The 22,321-nt window shown below is 40.5% G+C and overlaps 1 protein-coding gene across 6 annotated transcripts in view; it reads right to left on the bottom strand.

Annotated features, from left to right (window-relative positions):
* Positions 1–22,321, bottom strand: part of GALNT18 (polypeptide N-acetylgalactosaminyltransferase 18) — a 496,636-nt gene that overhangs the window by 104,156 nt on the left and 370,159 nt on the right. For all 6 annotated transcript variants that reach the window (XM_039538363.1, XM_039538360.1, XM_039538362.1 and 3 more), the window contains one exon: positions 3,323–3,508. In XM_039538363.1, the coding sequence (XP_039394297.1) occupies positions 3,323–3,508 (186 nt within the window). The remainder of the gene's footprint in view (positions 1–3,322; positions 3,509–22,321) is intronic.

The following is a 22,321-nucleotide window of genomic DNA, read 5'->3' as shown; positions in this document are numbered from 1 at the left end:
TTAGGATGAAGAAAGGTGCAACGGAGCTAATGTCACTCAGTGGGATATAGGACTTTGACATAATCAATCCCATACTTTCCTTGCTCTTCATCCCTTTAGCTCTGTGCCCTATGACACTCCTGGTAATCTGTAGCACGGATGTTCCACATACTGTGTCAAGGTTATTTTTTGAGTTGCTTCTTAAAGCAACTCAAAAAAGAGATGTTCTTTCTTTCTCTTCTCTGACACTTTTTCTGTAGAAACAGCAGATTGCATAACTCCTGCCCTTTCGATAGAGAGAAAAAACCTCCCACACTAATGATGTTGGTTTCCTTTTCAGACTGATTTGGTATGTGCCGATGGGTGTAAGCCTGTACCGTATCTTCTTTTTCCCCTCACCAACAATACTGGTAAAAGATCAGATGGTGATTTCATTGGGTTCTTTACTCCCACTGGGGTTTTTCCTCACTTAAGTCTGTAAGCTAGATTTTCTTGGGCAATGAGCAAAGTTTAGTATAGCAGATTGGAAGTGCCAGGGAAATGGAGCCAGCTTCCTGATTCTTGAGCCAGCTCTGACCCCAGTGAAACATCAAGCTGCTGCCAGGTGACTTGGGATCCCTAACGGACTCTAAGCCAGTGCCAGATTGCCACAGAGGAGCCAAACTCCGCCATGCTCCCTGCATGCTCCCAATATGTCCTCTATGCCAGGATTGGGACATTGGAGGAGCAGGGCCCAGCCTGACACATCTATACAAGAAGATAGTTCCTCACTGTTAGAGGGATTTTCTGTTAGCTCATTGAGGGCCCATATCTCCTCTGACACTTTTGCAACTAATACCAAATCACTGCCAGGCTCAGGTTTCATGGATTTTTAACCATATGAAAACTAGAACATCTCCTACCTTGAAGATACCATTTTTATACGACTGTGGCACCTAGAGGCTCCAACTGAGACATGCTAGGTACATTATAAGAGAGTGACCCTGCCCCCAAGGGTAGGAGAAAGAAAGGCGTTTTATCCCCTTTTACATATGGGGAACTGAGACACAGACAAATTAAATGGCCTGGCCAAGGTTTTGCTGAAAATTTGTGGCCAAACTGGGATTTGAACTCTAATCAGCTGAGCCCTGGTCCTGAGTCTTAACCACCAGACAACCCTTCCCCTCATGTTCCTCTTGGTCATTTCCACTCTGTGCAGAGGAGAAACCCTTATAAATAAAAATGCCTGTCACCTCAAGGGGTCTGCTGTGCTGCCTATAGCAGGCTTCACGTTCTCAATCATTTCCACAGTAGCACGTTACACATATGAACCACTGACACAATAGTCATCTAACATTCTGCTGGGTCCAATCTTCTTTGCCCTTTTGTTTGCCACTGTGGAATTACTCAGCACATGCATTACTAGGGAGTCTTAAGAGAAAAAAGTTGGGAACTTAAGAGATACAATGGAGATGTGGCTGCTGCTTCCCTGCCAGTTACTGCCTCTTCCCACCATCACCCCATTTCCAGAGGAAATTTTGCTTTGGTGTAAAGCATTTTCATTTTATACTAGTTTTAGCTAATGTGATTTATTTTCTTCTGGTAATGGCATTATATCTTCCCACTCCTTCCCTCCCCAGATCTTCTGCTCATAAGTGCAAGCACATTATCAGTAGCAATCAAACCAAACCCCCTTGACCCAGACAGATATTTAGGACCTCTAACCTTCTGAGCAGTTCCACAAGAGAGACTCCCATTACTGAACTGGGAAAAAAAAACCTGTCTTTTCCTAGCTAAAATTACCTTTTTCCCCCCAGATGTGGTGAAACTAACTTAGGCAAAGTACGTCATTTTACTTTTACCATGAAAAATAGTAACAGGACAAATTATACCAGTTTCACTGCAGCTGCAAAATTGTTCAGAAAGATTTGTGATAGATTTTTTATTAGAAAAAGATTAAATTAAATAAATTGCTTGAGTTCATTTATTTGTTTTGTGCTATATTCTTTAGCAAGAGACAGCTGGAGGAAGCTGCAACTGCAAAGCAAATAGATTCATTTAAAGGAATCAAAACTAAAATGAGAGGCCAAATTCTGCTCTCTGTTATGCTAGGGTAAATCCAGAATAACTTCAATAAATTCTAGGCAGTTATAACCATATTTACATGAGTAGAACCGAGAACAGAATTTCGTCCTAACATGGGGTCAGATTACTCATCTGAGCAAAGACCACTCATGTGAATAAGGATCTGGCCCATGATGTAGTTCTACAAATCAGTATAGGAGTGTGTCTGTAGTCTGTATTTTCAAGGGGATGAACTAATTGACCTAATAATAAATAATATAATACACCTCTACCCCAATATAATGCCACCTGATATAACATGAATTTGGATATAACGCGGTAAAGCAGCGCTCCGGGGGGAGGGGAGGGAGGCCTGCTGCACACTCCGGCAGATCAAAGCAAGTTCGATATAACGCAGTTTCACTTATAACGCAGTAAGATTTTTTGGCTCCTGAGGACAGCATTATATTGGGGTAGAGGTATATATTCAATTTCTAACATTTTTAAACCTTTTTCTTTATTGTTTATTTAGTAAATATAAACAGCACAGCATGTAGCGAGGACTTTGACACACACGCATTAAGGGCTATGTAGCATAGCTATAAAAATCAAGATTCTGCTTTTAATAATTTTGGCTTCCAGTTCTGTGGCTGCTGTTTGCCCCCCCCCCTTTTTTTTTAAACAGTAAGTGTTACTCACAGTAACATAAGTAGGAATATGATCTGCATATAGAGACCTAGAACCATGAAATGCCACTTATTCCGTAAGGAGATTTCCAGCCCTACTAGGTGAGTAGGAAAAAGAAAAAGACACCCTTCCAGCAAGACTGGTAGAAATTTAATACTCCCATATTGTACAACAGGGCTTCACTCTAACACAGGTAAAAAGTATACCAGTCAATGAGATAGACATGAATCTGAAGCTGAAGAGCAGCTCCATGTAAGCTTGAAAGCTTGTCTCTCTCTCCAACAGAAGTTGGATCAAAAAAAGATATTACCTCACCCACCTTGTCTCTCTAATAACCTGGGACCAACATGGCTACAACATTGCATATAAGCTTCATCTCTTGCATTCCTGCAGGTACTAACTTCAAAGAGTCTTGCAGGGTCAACAATGAACAAGAAAAAAGCCACACAGCAAGAAAGTCATTTTTAAATAACCTGCAGACAATGGAATTGCTCACAGAGGAAGGTGTTACTCCATATGAATAAAGGCGGCTAAATGTAGTCCGAAACTAGAGCCCATATTTTGGGCCCAGAGCTAAGGCAATCCTAGCATGCTGGTGATCTTTTCAACCTACCTCTTGGGGTATATTCCATGCCATGTAAACATGGCTTTTAAATTCATCCATCCAGACTTCGGCCACTCTTAGCGCATTCCTTCGGACATGAGCAGTGAGGTCTTCTGTGTACGGCTTATGGGCTCTTTCAATATGGGCAATCCTGGAGCAAGGCAACACCTCAACACTACCTCCACATTGCCATACCTAGAAAAAATATACAGTACTAGTTGAAGTCAGTAAACTGAGCCCACTATACAGTAATGCAGTGTCTTATCACTTTCAACAGGTACACTGGAATTCTTTTGGTTTTAGACAGAATACGGATGTTAAGGAGAAACACAACCAACATATACTGGGCTGTCCAAAAATTATCTTAGAACAAAGCTGATACTCCTTTGACAATGTTTACAGTATCATCTAAGCAGTTACTTCCAGAGACCTCCTTCCTTAACCAATGCACCCAGCCTCATAGTAGTAGTAAAAACAAAAACAAAAACCTACTTATTTAGTATTTATCAGTAGCTCACACAGCACTTCACAATCTTTAACGTATTTATCCTCACAACACCCATGTGAAGAAGGGCGGTGCTATTATTCCCATTTTTATAAATGGGAACTGATGCACAGAAGGGATAAGTGACTTGCCCAAGGTCACAGAGGAAGTCCATGGTGGAACAGGAAATTATACCCAGGTCTCCTACACCCTAGGCCAGTGCACTGACCACTGATCCCAGCAGTATCTGGGTGCATTGTACAAGGTATATATAGAACTGCAAACTTTTCCCTCAGAGAGGTCACATGTAGCCCTTCATATGCACACCTCACTGCTCAGAACTAGATAACCTTAGAGGTGGGGAAACCAAGCCACTGAATTGCATATCAGATGATCCCAGAAAATCCAGATTCCAAGAGGCATGGAAAATAGATGCATCTTACATCTTCCTTTAAACACAGCCCAGATAGCAGTGAGATGTATTTCTTTTGAGAGTGAATTCAAAAACCAGGGTTCACTACTGAGAATGACCTATCCACAAGTTTCATACCTTGCAAATGCTAGCCAATCCATTGATCACATTAGCTTGATGTTTCTATTTAAGTGTATGTTGGCATTGAGTATCACAACAGAGATGGGCTATTGCTTAGAAAGTGGTATTGCTAGTTGTGAGTGTTGTCTTGGCTTATGATTTCCTTGCTTTTAAGTGTTTAGTGTGCCTGAGGAAATCCACTTGATCCTTAGCTCTTTGTTTGTTTTGCAGGGGGACTATATATCTACACCTTATATAATGTGAGCTTTATATTATAAAATAATAGAATCAAGACATCAAATTCAATACAAGAGACATAATGGCGTAGTGAATGCTCTTCAGGCAGAAACCCAAATGTGCTGGAACTAGCTCCATTTGAGTCTGCTGAACTGAACCCAAATGTTTGCGAGATCGATTTGGCAGAAACAGAGTTTCATTGGGATGTGCCAGTGCTTGCGTTATGACATGAACACCATCAAGTTGTAACACCACTACTGGAAATCCCTGGCCTTTGGTACCAACACCCCCATAGGACAAGAAGAGAGCAAGGATGGCTCCTTCCCGATGAAGCTAGCCCAGAAGAGTTCACACACTGGTCTCCCTTGAGTCCTGTCCCTAGTGAGTAGGGAAGGTGGGTTGGCAGGTCATCAGGTTCTGGAACTGAAAACTGAATCTCTCCAAGTCTGTCCAACCTATGTGCATATATTCTACCAGGAAGACACTTAGTTCAGCCATTCATTTTATACATTTAGACAACTGGATTGAATATAGCATTAAGGCACTTGGCAGCTTCTGAGACTGAAGGAATGTGGCATGGATTCAGAATGTTTACAAAGCCTTTTCTGGACTGGCGCCTAATTACGTTCAGCATATGCTGGGAGGAGAGATACAACTTCGTTGTTTGAGCTCACTGGATGATGAGCCACCCCATGGTATAATCAAATGAGAAAGTAGCTTAAAAGACTTTTGCACATCTTTGCCTCAAGGACTTGGAATTATTTAAGAGGCAATAAATATAACCAATCCCAGTGAAAAACTGATGATCACCATGAATATTTAACAGGAACCAGGTAATTGTTCTGGCATGAGAATAAACAACAACCTGAAAATAACATTTTTGTCCTCTTATGTATTTCTAAACATAACATAAAGTAGGCAATCCAGATTTAAAAGCTACCAAGAAATATTAGTTTCTGAAAACTACAATTCTAAATAGCTCAACTGCCTTTTCTAAGAAAGATTCTTGACGTCTGATTTGTGTCCATTTATTCTTTTGTGTAGAGACTGTCCGGTTTGGCCAATGGTCCTCGCTTACAGACAGCCCCCCAACCTGAAGCAAATACTTGCCAGCAACCACACACCACACAACAAAAACACTAATCCAGCCCATTGCCAACACTGTCCACATATCTATTTAAGGGACACCATCATAGGACCTAATCACATCAGCCACACCATCAGAGGCTCATTCACCTGCACATCTACCAATGTGATATATGCCATCATGTGTCAGCAATGCCCCTCTGCCATGTACATTGGCCAAACCAGACAGTCTCTATGCAAAAGAATAATCAGACGTCAAGAATTATAACATTAAAAAACCAGTCGGAGAACACTTCAACCTCCCTGGTTACTCAATTACAGACCTAAAAGTCGCAATTCTTCAATGAAAAAAACTTCAAAAACAGACTCCAATGAGAAACTGCAGAACTGGAATTAATTTGCAAACTGGACACCATTAAATTAGGCTTGAATAAAGACTGGGAGTGGATGAGTCATTACACAAAGTAAAAATTATTTCCCCATGCTAATTTTCCCCCTACTGTTACTCACACTTTGTTGTCAACTGTTTGAAATGGGCCATCCTGATTATCACTACAAAGATTTTTTTCTCCTTATAATAGCCCACCTTAATTGATTAGTCTCGTTAGAGTTGGTATGGCAACACCCATTTTTTCATGTTCTGTGTGTGTATATCTTCCTACTGTATTTTCCACTGCATGCATCTGATGAAGTGGTTTTAGCCCACAAAAGCTTATGCCTAAATAAATTTGTTAGTCTCTAAAGTGCCACAAGTACTCCTCGTTCTTTTTTCCAAATTTTGGGGAAGCTCAAAGTTAGATCTAAACTCCAGCTCTGTAATAGGCTGGAAAAAAACCTTAATTTCTATAATAAGCTGAACTTCAGGGGAGTTTGAACCTGAATATGAAATTTTAGGCTCGGTCTCCTCTAATTTTAACGCTCTCTTTCTCTCTCTCTCACACACACACACAGTTTTCCAAACACACACTGATGTAACAAATATTATAATATGGTTTATAAACAACAATTACCCAGTCTCCCAGTAAACTCCAATTAATCAAACTTATAAGTCCTCCCTTTCTTTCTTACACACTGTCAGTCTTTGTTCTATTTGTGAAGACTAATTAATTACACTGCTGCAAGAAGCATGAATTCACTTAAAATCTTAATGTTAAGTAGGAGCTGTCAATACAGATGCTGACAAAATGGGACAGTTGTGCAAGGCAGATTCTAAACCAAACCTAATTATTTATAACGAAAAAAGTCTCCTGGAATCCATGAAAATGTGATTAGCATATAACAAAAATAGGTTCAGATGTGGCTGACAATGTGCCTTTATAGCATCTATGTATCAAGGTGAAACTATGCCACTCAGTTACTAACTCTTGTACTAAAGAAGTGAGAGACAAACATGATTTGAATATCTAGCGCTCATACATCAAGTTATACAGTCTCTACAGGACTATTAGCACAGTCCTGTATTGGGAGCAGCATACAAGCACGCTGCCCAAGCAGGAGGCACAAATTCACAGAGCACCCAGAGATACAAAGGGTGTGTGCGCTGGCTCCTTCACTCACTGAGGGGATGTAGCACATACTCCCCCATTCAGCTGGTCAGCTCTTCTAGCTGGTATGGGGGCCAGGTCATGGTCCAACCATTTTCTTACTCTCAACTAGAATGGCCTGTGCCCCAGGGGTGCTAGCTGGGAGCAATGAGGGCACTCAGAAGAGCTCACTGAGTTTTAGTAAATGGACACTATTGCAGGAATTATCAAGGTGTAAATAGAGTCCTTGTGCCCTAACCCTTTCATTGCACACCCATGGAGGGGCCTGTCACCAAAACAAAAATGCACACCTCATTTGGAATTGGTAGTATGCAATCAGGCAGCAAAGGAGCCAAAAAAAAGGAAAGCCAATATTGGACAGTACTGTTAAACTACTAAAAAATAAAACTGGACAAGATAAGGAAACTGCTTGTGTTTGTTTCGTTTAAATTAAGATGGTTAAAAGCAGGATTTTTCTTCTGCATAGTAAAGTTTCAAAGCTGTATTAAGTCACTGTTCAGCCAGGAGCACCGGCAGCCTTTTTGGCGCCCTAGGCGGCGGAAGGTCCTGCCCCCAAAATTCTGCCCCTGACGGAGGCGGCGGAAGGTCCCCCACGAAATACCGCCGATGACCGCGGCGGCCGAATATCTGGCCACCGCAGTTGCTGCCCCCCAAATGTCAGCGCCCTAGGCAACCATCTAGGTCACCTAATGGGTTGCGCCGGCCCTGTGTTCAGCTGTAACCTTTTGAAAGAACCATAAAACCATAATATTTTGTTCAGTTATGAACAACCTCCATTACCAAGGTTTTGTAACTCTGAGGTTTTACTGTACTCTGTTTTGCAAAGACACCTCTTGCAAAGCTATCTCATTGGGGCTTTGCCTGTAGGGGACTCCTGAAGATTTTCACCTGGACAGGGAGGATCACCCCTGAGAGTATTTTCATGTCTTCAGCAGGATGGAAGGGGACATCTTTTAAAGGCTTTTGTTGAAGGCCCTGTTATTGCTGGGTGTTTCCCCTCTGCTGTTTGCTTTAGAAGAGTTATTTAAGGATTCCAATACTGCAGATTCACTGCACAAAATGTTTTGTTAAAAATCTAACATAGGGGTTATCCTTTAAAAATAACCCAAACCCTCCTTCAGTACAAAGTCTTCTGAATTTTCCTTTGCAAGGAGAACCTTTGAAACAAATGCTTGCTCTTGGCATGGCTCCCTGAGGAAGTTCAAGCAATCAGAATAACCCCAAGAAGTACTTAGAGGATTCCCCCTTTTGAAAGGGTTTCTTCACAGCTATGGCAAGGTGGCAGAATGCTGTGTCTTGGAAGAATTTCAAAGCAATGTCAAGCATACTAATAGTGTCTGGGAGATTTTGAATGCCTATGAAGCAGAAAGCATTTTCTTCAGAGGGCTAAGATCAGCTGAGGTTGTAACCTAACCTAAGAAAAACACATGGCCGTAATGGAAGATGCAGTAGAAATATCAACTGAAGGAAACTGGTCTATGAAAAAAAAGGAAGGGTTTAATCTTGTTTACAAAATCTGCATTTACTATCAGTAAAGAAACTAATAGCCATGGGGGGACAGAGACACACTCCACATCACAGCTTTTTAAAAAAATATTATTACTAATAGTACATTTACAAGGCACCCATCCTTGTGGCCCTACATTTGTGTGCACTTGTGTGCAGACAGGCTAGAATGGTACCACACAACATCTTCTCACACAGGAAACATGTATTTTGCAACCTGCCACTGCCACCAACTAAGCGAGGCTGAAAGGAAGAGAGATGAAATTTAATAGTGAAAAGTGCAAGGTCATGCATTTAGGGATTAATATCAAGAATTTTTGTTATAAGCTGGGGACGCATCAGCTGGAAGTAACAGAGGAGGAGGAGAAGGACCTCAGAGTATTGGTTGATCACAGGATAACTATGAGCCACCAAATGTGATATGGCCGTGAAAAAAGCTAATGCCATCTTGGGATGCATCAGGGGAGGTATTTCCAGTAGAAATAAGGAGGTGTTAGTACCATTATACAATGCACTGGTGAGACCTCATCTGGAATATTGTGTGCAGTTCTGGTCTCCCATGTTTAAGAAGGATGAATTCAAACTGGAACAGGTACAGAGAAAGGCTACTAGGATGATCCGAGGAATGGAAAACCTGTCTTATGAAAGGGGACTCAAAGAGCTTGGCTTGTTTAGCCTAACCAAAAGAAGGCTGAGGGGAGATGTGATTGCTCTCTATAAATATATCAAAGGAATAAATATCAGAGAGGGAGAGGAATTACTTAAGCTCAGTACCAATGTGGACACAAGAACAAATGGATATAAACTGGCCATCAGGAAGTTTAGACTTGAAATTAGACAAAGGTTTCTAACCATCAGAGGAGTGAAGTTCTGGAACAGCCTTCCAAGGGGAGCAGTAGGGGCAAGAGACATATCCAGCTTCAAGACTTTGCTTGATAAGTTTATGGAGAGGATGGTATGATGGGATAGCCTAATTTTGGCAATTAATTGATCTTTGACTATTAGCAGTAAATATGCCCAATGGCCTGTGATGGGATGTTAGATGGGATCTGAGTTACTACAGAGAATTCTTTCCTGGGTGTCTGACTGGTGAATCTTGTCCACATGCTCAGGGTTTAGCTGATCACCATATTTGGGGTCAGGAAGGAATTTTCCTCCAGGGCAGATTGGCAGAGGCCCTGGGGGGGTTTTCGCCTTCCTCTGCGGTGAGAGGCACGGGTCACTTGCTGGTGGATTCTCTGCACCTTGAAGTTTTTAAACCATTATTTGAGGACTTCAATAGCTCAGTGGCTTTCAGAGTGGTCACAGACTCAGACAGATATTGGGGAAGTCAGGGAAAGTTTCTGTCTTGGTAAGGTGAACAGGAGACACTCAGATGATCATCAGCTTTTTGATGACACGGTAGCAAAAAACATGCTTCCTAGTCTCCCCCTCCCAGGGGCTTCACACTGAACAAAAAGATCAACCAGATTGGACCCTGTGGGACTCAAAGCCTTAGCCATTCCCAAACACTACACGCACTGCAAGGAGTGAAGAGGGCCATTTTAAAACTCACTTCTTCCTCAAGGCCCACAAACATGAATTCCTGCCAGTAAATATGGTACTGCTGAGTAGTAGGCCAGGTTTGGTCTCTGTCCTTATGACTTATGCAGTGCTGAGTACACCGTCGGCACTTAATGAAGAACAGATGAGAATATTAAAACAGTTCCATCCACTCTCCAGGGCCAGAGTTAATTCAGCAACATCTGTCACCAAAGGCACAAAAGACTACTAGTAGGATCCTGAGCCCATAGTCCATCCAGCTTTAGGTCCTCATGCTCAAACAGATGCCTCGGCAAATTTCCTTTGCCAATAGCGTGTGGAACTCCAGGGAAGACAGTATGTGTCATCATAGAATCATAGAATCTCAGGGTTGGAAGGGACCTCAGGAGGTCATCTAGTCCAACCCCCTGCTCAAAGCAGGACCAAACCCAACTAAATCATCCCAGCCAGGGCTTTGTCAAGCCTGACCTTAAAAACCTCTCAGGAAGGAGATTCCACCACCACCCTAGGTAACCCATTCCAGTGCTTCACCACCCTACTAGTGAAAAAGTTTTTCCTAATGTCCAACCTAAACCGCCCCCTCTGCAACTTGAGACCATTACTCCTTGTTCTGTCATCTTCTACCACTGAGAACAGTCTAGATCCATCCTCTTTGGAACCCCCTTTCAAGTAGTTGAAAGCAGCTATCAATTCCCCCCTCATTCTTCTCTTCTGCAGGCTAAACAATCTCAGTTCCCTCAGCCTCTCCTCATAAGTCATGGCTGCTGGATGATCAGATCTGTGTAAAAATACATGTCACACCCCGCTAACTCCTTTGGAACAGTCAGGAATGGCTCTCTATGGCCCCACATGTGGAGAGTTTGAGAAGTTCAGCATCCATGGGTCTGGGGAAGTAAGGATCAGAGCCCCACAGCTGTACCACACAGTTCCCCATCTGGCTTTTTGTAGTCAAAAGTCTGAATTTGATTGCAACAACACACACTTTCTACTGAATTAATAAATTAACATTTTCAATTAAACAAAAACACAGCTGAACAGAGTGATTTAATCATGAAACTTTCTGGAGGCATTACCTCCAATTTGCATTTAAGATTACAATATATACTATTGTCTGAGATTTGTCTCTTGGTTCTAGGGCCTAGAAAGAGCTTTACTCACTAATGATTTCACACCACTGTGTAAACCATTAAAACTGTCTAGATATAGGGCTTTCTTCAACAGTGATTCAAGAAGGAGTAAAACTTAGAAAACTCACTGGGGAGAGAAAAATTGTAGAACCAGAAATCAGCGGCAACCTCCACTCCATCAAGGTGATACGGTAGCCCAAAACTGGACAGTCCTGGCTATGGAAGGGGCATGACAGTGACAGTTTATGCACTGATACAAGGGATCCTCACAGAATGATCCAGGGGTAGCTTAACCATAATATATAGCTGCTCTGCACCCCTTCCCTAATCAAAAATGCTAAGAGGACTGAGGTAGTAACAAGATGGAATCTCTCTTTTGACCAGTCTGGCACAGGGAGGAATACACCCTCAAGTTGGCTTTGGTGAATCTGGTCCCTATTCTGTTAGATGCAGGTGTCATAAGAACAGCAAAGGGGAAGGGATTACAAACAGCACTTTTTAAATATAAAAAATGGAATTTCCATTTCAAGAGCCAGAAAACCTTCCTCAGAATAAAAAGGTCCATATTTCTACTAATTTTAAGTATTTCTAAATCTCTGTCCTTGGATAAATTCCATTCAAGTGCATTTAAATGTGTCTGAATTCACAAACATTCAATCAAATCAGCTATTGCATTGAAGCTCATCCCTTTTAGAATATTTAATTTATACTTTGACATATGAAGATGCACCACTTGTTCATTAAAAAAGTGTTTCTTTTTTCAATCTCTTTAATCACTGAGTGTTCTTTTCATGTTGCTGTAGCTTAATCTAATCAAAAACAAATTCTGCGTGACACTATGCAGTTCATTAGCATGTACCATAGTCGCTGAATTCATACTTGTCATAGAGTCTCTTAGAAAACCAAAATGGCCTTGTTTGCGACAAACAACATCTTTGGACTCCAGACAAGGCTCTTTAATAATTAAATAGTTTGTTAGGACCTTTCAAAAAGCTAAAGTATTTTCTAGTCTCTGAAGTCTGCAGAAGAGAACAAGTGTTCTTTGTATTTTTAACAAACATCCTGCAGAAAAAAAACCCAGCCAGTGTGATTTCATTTTTTTTGTGGGTCCCAACAGATAGTCACTTATCTTCAGCATGAATGTTTGTCATAAACATACAGCTGAGGGTAGCATAAAATCCCTCTTTTACCTGTAAGGCGTAAAGAAACTCAAATAATCTGGTTGGCACCTGACCAAAAGGACCAATAAGGGAAGAAGATACTTTAAAATCTGTGGGGGGAGGTTTTGTTTGTGCTCTCTTTGTTGTTCTCTCCAGGTCAGAGAGGGACCAGGGCAGGAAAAATACATCTCCTAAAACCCTACCTGAAATAAGCATCCAAGATTACAAAAATTGTATGTAATAGCAAGGAAATGTGTTAGCTTATCTTTTATTTTAGCTTGTGAATTTTCCCTATGCTAAAAGGGAGGTTTATTCCTGTTTTTTTGTAACTTTGAAGTTTTGCGTAGAGGGGAATCCTCTGTGTTTTAAATCTTATTACCCTGTAAAATTACCTTCCATCCTGATTTTACAGAGGTGCTTCTTTTACTTTTTTTCCTTTATAATAAAATTCTGCTTTTAAGAACCTGATTGTTTTTTAGTGTTCTAAAAACCCCAGGGTCTCATCTGTGCTCACCTTGTTTACCTATTTGGTTGGAAGATTATTCTCAAGCCTCCCCAGGAAAGGGGGTGAAGGGGTTTGGGGGATATTTTGGGGAAACAGGAACTCCAAGTGGTCCTTTTCCTGAATCTTTGTCTAACTCACTTGGTGGTGGCAGCAATACTGTCCAAGGACAAGGAAGATTTTGTGCCCTGAGGAAACTTTTAACCTAAGCTGGTAGAAATAAGCTTAGGGGGTCTTTCATGTGGGTCCCCACATCTGTACCCCAGAGTTCAGAGTGGGGCGGGAACACTGACAGTTTGGAACAATTTATCATATAAAATATTTGTAGATTGTGGACACTTATGTTTCACCTAAGGTTATTTTGTTATTATTGTTAATTATTTATAAATCGCCAATAGTGAGCTTGGTACTTTATAGACAAGAAAAGATCTCTGCCCCTTCCAATGTAAACAGACCACATACAGATCGGTGAATGGGATGCAACCCAAATTAAAGTGAGCGTTGGATTTTGCCATGTGTGAGGGTGGTAGTTCTGTGATTTCTTGGTTCCACATTTTTCTTTCAGTATTCTAACAGCTCACTGTGGAAAGGAGTAGGCTTGATCCAAAACCCACTGAAATCAGTACACCTACTTCCATTGATTCCCCAATGGGCTTTGACTGCTTTTTGATGGTAGTGTTTTAGGGAAAGATCTCGGTAAATCTATTAATAACCATTTTTCATTGGGTCAAACTGTTGTTCAGACAAAACTTCCATTGAAATCACAGCATTTTGACCGAAGATTTAACATCTGTAGGATTTGGCTCATGCCATATTCCATGCACGGCTTGCAGAAAACCCAGGTCCAGGTTTGCACACCCTGCTGATACTTGAAGACAAACCTTTAAACAGAAACTCAGTAAGGTTCTTTCAATAACAGCCTCCTTTGGAAGGAGTCTGCCCAAAGAGTAGATCTAAACACATTGTCTTGGGCAGTGTGAGGTGAGTTCATTCAGGTGGTGATTCAGGATATATGCGCTATAGGAAAGGCTGGAAATTACAGAGTTAATGTAGGATATGTTCTTAGTTTGCCCACATGCTTACATTTGTGCACAGAGCAGAACTTTACAAAGAATTAAGACCAAGCAGAAATTAGCAAGAAACTGTGCATTGATGTGAAACTGTCTTTATTCGGTGTTAGTGGCAGCGAGAAGCAGCATTGACAGAAATCAGATCAGAGAATTTAGAGGTGGAAAAGATCCTTTAGATTAGTTAATCCATTCCCTTGCCATCACAGGACTGTTCCTTAGTATGAAATCACCCAAGTGGTGTGGTTTCTTGGGAGACTATTCCCACTTCTCTCTGTTCTGGAGCCTTCCCTTTTATTTTGGATCAAGTTTTGCACGTGTTTGTGACAGTAACCGCTCTCACACCCAAGCTGAAAATTCTAAGGGCAAGTTGCAATAGGCCCAGAAACAGACAAAAGGGAAAGCAAAACGATTTTTTAAAAAAGAAAAATGAAAGGCTTCAGCATAATTAGAGTTGGCTCTCAATTTTTAAAATGTAAATTATTCCTTAAATTTTACTTTTGAAGTCTTCATTAATTGCCTTACAGGCTTCGCTTCACATTAATTATGCCTTTATACAATGCCCTCATGGAAAAAGTAATACATGTAAAGAATCTTTCCATATTAAATTGTCAGTGTTTTCCTCTCCCTTTTAGCTAATTGCTTCATTATGTACTTTTTTAATTGTTTTGTTCTGCAGGGATTAATTTTGTACTTATCTTCATGAACCGTAAAACTTTTACAATGTATTGTTAAACTACGTAAGTTGGCGTGCTGTTTTATAATTGCAGTAAGCCACTCCAAGGCTCGTGCTACTAGGAGATAACATGCTTCCAGGGTCACTGAAGGCATAAAGCTTCATTCTGTTGTTTCTCAAATGTATCCATCTCGCTGCTAGGCACAGTAAAATAATTGATACTTAAGTCACTCCATTGCCAAATTTATGCCATAAATTGGAAACAGAAGAAATCATCTTTTACCCTGAAAGGGGGGTGGGAAACAAAGTGTATAACCAATGCAAATTACCAGAGGTTTAAGGTTTGTGTGTCAAGATATTGTGACTGCTCATTTTTCATGCATTTTTTTTAAACTCCTTTCCGGTCCCTGACGCCCTATGCCAGCGTCAGAAAGTCTTGCATTAATGATAGCTCTTGTGCTACGTCAGGGGACCCAGTCAGAAGTGCAGTAAAGTGAAGGGTCTGTACCAACAATATGTGAGATACTATGATATCAGAGGTTACACTGCCACTTTTAGCTGCCCTTAAGGTATTAAACTTAGTGCTATCTTATGATAAGCCACTAATTAATTTGTCTCTTTCCTGTAACCACTGATTTGTGAGTAGGTGTGTTGACTTCAGCTGTGTTATTTCTCTCCTTATCATTGCAAGCAGTAATTTCCTTTGTTGGCACATCAAGATGTTAACATTATTGTCCATTTAGAAACATGGGACCGCACAGGTACAGGCAATGCAAAAAGCACCAATACTGGAAATCTAAAATACTTCTTGCTCTTTAATGTATGTTAAAGGGATGCTATACCACACATCTGCCGGTGTTACATCAATCATCGGCTTTCCTGTGGGAGCTTTGAATAACATGTTCTCTCCCCAGAAATAGTGTAAAAATGATTCACTGGTGAACTGGTAACGTTGTCTGTATGTATAATTATACGTGCTGTCGCTGCGGGATACCTGCTGAGGCATTCATGGGCTAAACAGGGGAAAAACAATTATTCCACTGGAGGCTTGACACAAAAATAGAACAAGCCATGGAGAGCAAACTGCTGCAGATGTCATGACTGACACAACTGGAGGCATGACAATTTGGATACAAGTTCTTTCTTTCGTTTTCAATAGAATCATTTCTTGTGGTGAAATGATAATTGTATAGAAATGACAGCCCTTAAAATAGAGAATACTAGTCTCTGGTACTGTTGGGCTTTAGTACCTCAACACAATGAAGTAGTTTCCTAAACCAATAGCATTTTAGAGATATTTTTGCCTATATCAAGAACACAATATCAATTATATACAAAGCCACCGAAGTCAAATAGATCACTAGTTCTGGCTGCACTCATGCTGCAAAACTAAACAATTTTCATGATTTTTTGCAAAAACGTTTGCTTTAAAATGTATCAAACACTTTTCGCAAGATCCCCAATTTTTGTCAGTTTCTCAACTTTCTCTGACATGATTTAAAGTTAGTTAACAAAACTGTTTCTTGCTTCATGAAACCATGCTGGCAAGAAATGACTGCTTTTTCACTCAACACTGGCATGAAAGTAAAAATGTCATGTTCAGTTAACTTTTAACAGCTGAAATTAAGGAGAAACCAATATACTAAAAAAAAAAATAGAATTCATTTCTACCTGAAAATCATTTTACCTCACACTGTTACAAGTAACACCTCAGGTTACTATAAGAAAGAAATTAGAGAAGTGTAATTTTCTCTGTTTTTCCCCCTCCAGTTATTTTGTGCATTTGACAGTGTTGTGTGTATAGTCAGTTTCGCTGCACTCTATGTGGGTCTTTCAGGAATTACTAAAATCAACTAAAAAAAATACATGGTTGTAAAACCACACCAAGTGACAGCGACTGAAAGTGTGTGTGTGGGGTGTGTGTACTGGGGACTGAAGAGAAAACAGCTTTCAAATGTTTGGGAAATGATAACCTTAGATATACCCTATCAAAACAGATGTTCATTTATTTTAAATACTGAATGTAATGTATATTATATATAGTATATAATACATACACACACAGAGTAATTTTCAAGGCCTGTCTATTCATTCCTTATTGTCCTAAAGGGGTATTTTGAGGAGAGATTTTGTGTGTATGGATCTTTATTTATGGATATGCTAAAATGGTCAATGTGCATTTGTGAATTTATACTTATTTTCTGTTCATGCTCCTAGAAGCCATGATACATTCATTTTTATAATCTGTAAAGAAGAATACTATATATACATACAGACATATAATTACACTATATATGGTATGTCATACAATTGGCATATAAAATAATATGCTAAATATGTCTCCAAACGTTCCAGGTTACTAACACCACAAACTTTCCAGAGGTTTCTGAAAAGATAAGCATCGTTTTACCAGTCAGGAGAACTGTAGCACTGAAAATTATTTCCTGTACTGATTTTGAACTGCCCTTAGAGAGTATTTGTAGAGCACAACAAAAGAGAGCAAGAGAGACACAGATGTCCTTTCAAAGAAGAAACAGTTATGAGGCCACACTATTGAAAAGAGATTTCAGGTGACAAACACTAGGAATAGATAGACAGATGGAGACTGGGATATCCTCCCTGTAAGGTCTGAGGCCTTCTTCTCTATTAAACCATGAGCTAAGTTGCAGAGTGTCATGTTCCATCTAAATTGCACCTTAACAGCTTGATATTAAATTGTTTTGAAGGCACTCCTGTCCTAATAGTACCCATCATCACTAGACAATGAAACAGATTTTAAGATGTTCAAAGAAAACGTTGTTTGATAGCATTCTGTCTGGCAAGAAACCACTTATCAACAGCTGTGATTGTGAAATCTATACTTCTCTATTGTATTGCCTTTATGGCCCCTATCTCCCTACTACAGACGCTCCCCAACTTACGCAAGCCGGAATGCCTTGTGTAAGTCGAAGACATATACCTGACAATTGTGCCAAAACCAAAAAAACACACTCCGCTTATGGAACTTTCCATAAGTGTGGGTTTGCGTAAACCGGGGAGCGTCTGTATATATCTGTATGGTTCCCGTCTGATTCTTTAATTGGTTCTGTCTATTGCATAACTAGTTTTGCAAAGTTAGAACCAACTAAGGTGATGGGGTATAATTGGTTAAAGAAGTGTTTCACAATATGTCAGGATTGATTAAAGAATTGTTTCATAAAAATAACTGGCTCTAACTTCACCACCTCAACCAAGCTTCACAATCATCATTGCTGTGAACAGTATTAAATTGTTTGTTTAAAATGTATACTGTGTGAATATCTATATAACATATAGTTTTTTGTCTGGTGAAAATAATTTCCCTGGAACCTAACCCCCCCCATTTACATTCATTCTTATGGGGAAATTGGATTCACTTAACATTGCTACACTTAAAGTCGCATTTTTCAGGAACATAACTACAACGTTAAGCGAGGAGTTACTGTACAGTTTCAATGGGAACAGGCTTAGGCTCATTAGGAAACATGTTTCATTTTTTCATTAAGGAGCGTTTGTCATTCAAATAGAATTTTCTCTCACTCGTTTAATTGGGACATTTTATCCCTAAGAATGTGAATACATAAGCCAGAACACAATCCTTCCAATATATATCATTACTTTTTGAAGCTAGAGCCTGGGGTTATATTCCTGCTCCTGCCATTGACACTGTCTATGACCTTGGGTAAATCATTCAATCTCTCTGAACCTCAGATTATGCATCTATAAAAGTGTGTCCAATATAGCCTTAATAGGCTGTTGAAAAGCTTCAGTAATGTTTGTAAACTACTCTGAGCTCCTCAGATGAAAAATGATCTATATGGGCCTGACATCAGTGGAAAGGCTTGTATTGACTTTAGTGGGAATTGGATTAGGCCCTACAAAAAGGTACAAAAAGTATTACACTGGCCTTCCAAACCTTTAAAACAGGCTGGTCACGATGGTCATCCATGGGCTTCCTTGATCACAAGGACATCTCATGGCTAACACTGATCAGCAATAGACACCCCAAGCCTACAAGGGATGGCAAGGGGCCATGGCTCCGCATCCATATTCTGCACCAGCTGGGGTGGTGAAGCACATATTACAATCTCTTATGGATGCTCACTGGGGATGGTGCCTCCTTGAACTTCTGCTTGGGCACGTGATGCTGCACTGACCCCAGAACATGAGCCAATGCCTTAAAAGCATGATTAAAGGCTATGTTGTTATATTATGAGAGCAGAGAGTCACAAATGATGGAAACCTTGTCTTGAAACATATTAACACAATCTGGAGAGTGCGAGTGATTATATCTCAACAGGAAATAGCTTGGGATGGCACAGTAACTTCAGGGGGACTGATAAAACATGAGGGACCTCTGAAGGAGCCAGGCTTATCCTACACAGAGTCTAAGGATGTGATCATGAGAGGTACTGACAACCTCCTGTGAGCAACCCCATTGATGGGATCCAGCCCCTCTGACAAGGTGCTCACCAGCTCTCCTCATCTAGCCTTAGGGAGCTTGATTTTTTTTTGTTATGAGGCAAGTACTGAGCTTTGTAAGAAAATGTTTTGCTGCCGGAGAAAAATATGACTTTGTTTCTTATATTATGAATGGATTCATACTTTGCACTCATAAACATCTAGCCTAAGGCAACTGAATTCTATTAATATTTATTTGAGAATAGATGTTTAATTTTACACATATTATTACAAAGTCATAGATGAGGGGGCAAAAAACCTATTGATAAAATATTACCTCAGCTCAGAGATGAATGGAGTTGAGAAGAGAGAGAGAATATTTACAAGATCCTCACAGAATGATCCCCAAATCCTATAACATATTGCAATGTGAAAATAACTGCTCCCGCTTTTTATGACTGATCCAGGCGTTACCAGCAATGAATGCTTTGGATACAATTCCAAGTGGTTTGTGTGTTTTCTTGGTCTCAAGTGGCCCAAGTAATGTGAATAGATGAGAGAAAAGTGCCTCTTTTGGTTAGGACCCTGACTTAGGACTCATTCCAACCCATTCTGCGGTGAGCAGGGCACTTCAAGGCTGCAGAGGAAAGGACAAGATTTGCCCTTTACAGACTAATCCTGGCGAGTATAAGAGGGCTTTGTTCCATATGGAAAATGAGACAGAACTGAGAGATAAAATTCAGTTTGAATCAGCCGTGGCTGCTAACACAGGGCATGGGGAAAATGTAGCAGACATGGCTTGCAGATTCCCCACGAAACAGGGCTTTGGCAGGGCTGCCCAGAGGATTTAGGGGGCCTGGGACAAAGCAATTTTGGGGGCCTCTTCCATAAAAAAAAGTTGCAATACGATAGAATACTATATTCTTGTGGGGGCCCCTGAGGGCTTTGGCTCAGCACATACATACAGTACATGGATACGCCAGTCACAGTACTTGCCTTGGTCTACTCACAGTCCTCCTTCCACAAGGAGCTGCAGAGACCCACCATGGCAATCTTCTCTATGGAATGGGTAGAGGGAGGAGGGAAGTCTCATTAGTGCTGTCTTCTGTGCATCCACATTGTACCCTCATAATCTAGCACCCTGTAACATTGAACTCTCCACATTTATAAGACATTACCAGGGAGAAGATGGCAATCCTGTTCCAGTAACCAAGCGTTACTGCAGGCAGGTGAGCCTGTAGACTCATGCAGGCTTACAGCACACAGAGACTTCCTAGAGGAAGGAAGGAATGTTGCTTGGCATTCCATCTGTTCACTGTGTGAACTCATTACAGCATGCAGAATAGGAACAGGCCACTGTGTATTTATTTTACTCACAACTTCCTGGCTATGGTAAGCCATAGAGTAAGCTCAGGAAATTGGCTGGCTAGTGAGCTCCATCCTATTGTATGATACATGGCACACAATACCTCGTAACTTGGAAAGCCAGCTACTGGGTTTACTCAGGCATACTTGGTAGCTGATTCTCCAAGGCTACATAGTAAAGCACACCACATGTCAGGAGATGGGATTAAGCCATATGCTGCTAAAAAGGAAAGTACAGATGAAAGATGAAGCAGAGGAAGCAATCTGCATCCTGGTGTGGAGGTTATAATTTTAAAATAAAAATGTTATTTATTGTACTGATACTGTAACTATAAAACGCAAACTGCTGATGTTTCTGTTGAACAATTACAGCCTGTATTAAGTGATTCATTTTAGGCCCTGCAGTTAAAAGCAACCCAGGAAGTCTCGAAATTACTCTCTGGTGCTGCAGAGACAAGAAAATGTAGTTAGCCAGCAGAGAAAGACCATCTGGACCTAAATCCTTCTCTGACCATAGTTTTCAGCATGCCTCTATCTAAAGAAAATTAAAGGCAGCTTTGTGGAGTAACACTACTGTCTGTAGAGCTAGGGACTGCAACTAAATTACATGATTTTCCACAATATTCTGACAACAGCATTTTTTGTAGGCACCTGCATTTTGCCAGGAGGCAGCACATGGCCTCAGGTCTGTACCAGGAGCAGTGGATTAAGTAAAGAGGCACATTTGCAAAGCCTACCATCTGCAGAAAGAATATTACATTCCTGGCAGAACTAATATTGCATTTAAAATGTATATTAATCCTAGTATTATCTGGGTTATGATGAGCATAGTGAGGAGAGTCATTAATAAACTGCTGAGCTATCTGTCTATTACAGATGTTTTGATGCAGCTGGGAACTCAGATCAGAGTCAGAATAGAGCTAGACGAAGCAATATACATTCTGCTACCTTGCACATTATGGTATGTCAAAGATGAAAGTGTTTTATTTAGGTCAGGCTTCACTTCCCTGGAGACAGAAGAATAGATATCAAGAAATTAGAGCACTGTTGGGTCTTATTCCACTAATCCAGTATATGCCAAAATTTCAGTTATGGAGGGGGTGGGGGTGTTGTGCATCTGTCTTGCTCTGTCTATCAAAGTGATTTTCAGCAGTTAACATCCACAAGGACTAAACAGTCCGGACAGGCTAGTACATTACTTGAGAGCATTGGGGCCATATTCTGTCACACAAATTATCATCAAAGTCTCATAGGTACGACTGATCAAACTCTTTGCCCTCTCACAGAGGCAATAAATCATTCAGTTAAAAATCAGTGTCGCTAATTTTAAAACTCAGCAAGCAACATCAAGCTGAGAAATCTGGCTCTAGGAAAGGACTCAGGCTCCCTCTTCTTAATCGTGTAGAGACTGGTTTTTATCAAAGGCAGATGCTAACATCTCTCCTCTTACATTCCTTGCCAGTGTGGGGTAACATATCTCGGCAAGGGCCTTGCCTTCCCTTCTGTTGCAAGAAAACTCTCTCTCTGACAAGCGGTAGGAAAAGACTTTCAGAAAGTCAGAGATGGAAAATGAGTGGTTTTGTAGTATGTCTCAGTCTGAACGCATTACCTGAAGATATTTTCTCATTATTTACAGAAATTCATCCTTGTCTTTATGCTAGTGTATATCTTTATTCCAGAGACCTGACAGCCACAAAACACAAACTTCAATATGTTCAACTAACATTTCAGTAGCAGAGACTGTAAATCTAATTATGTAAC

Source organism: Mauremys reevesii, linkage group 4 (assembly GCF_016161935.1).
Source record: "Mauremys reevesii isolate NIE-2019 linkage group 4, ASM1616193v1, whole genome shotgun sequence".
NCBI classification, from domain to species: Eukaryota; Metazoa; Chordata; order Testudines; family Geoemydidae; genus Mauremys; species Mauremys reevesii.
This window is presented reverse-complemented; position numbering and strand designations above follow the sequence as displayed.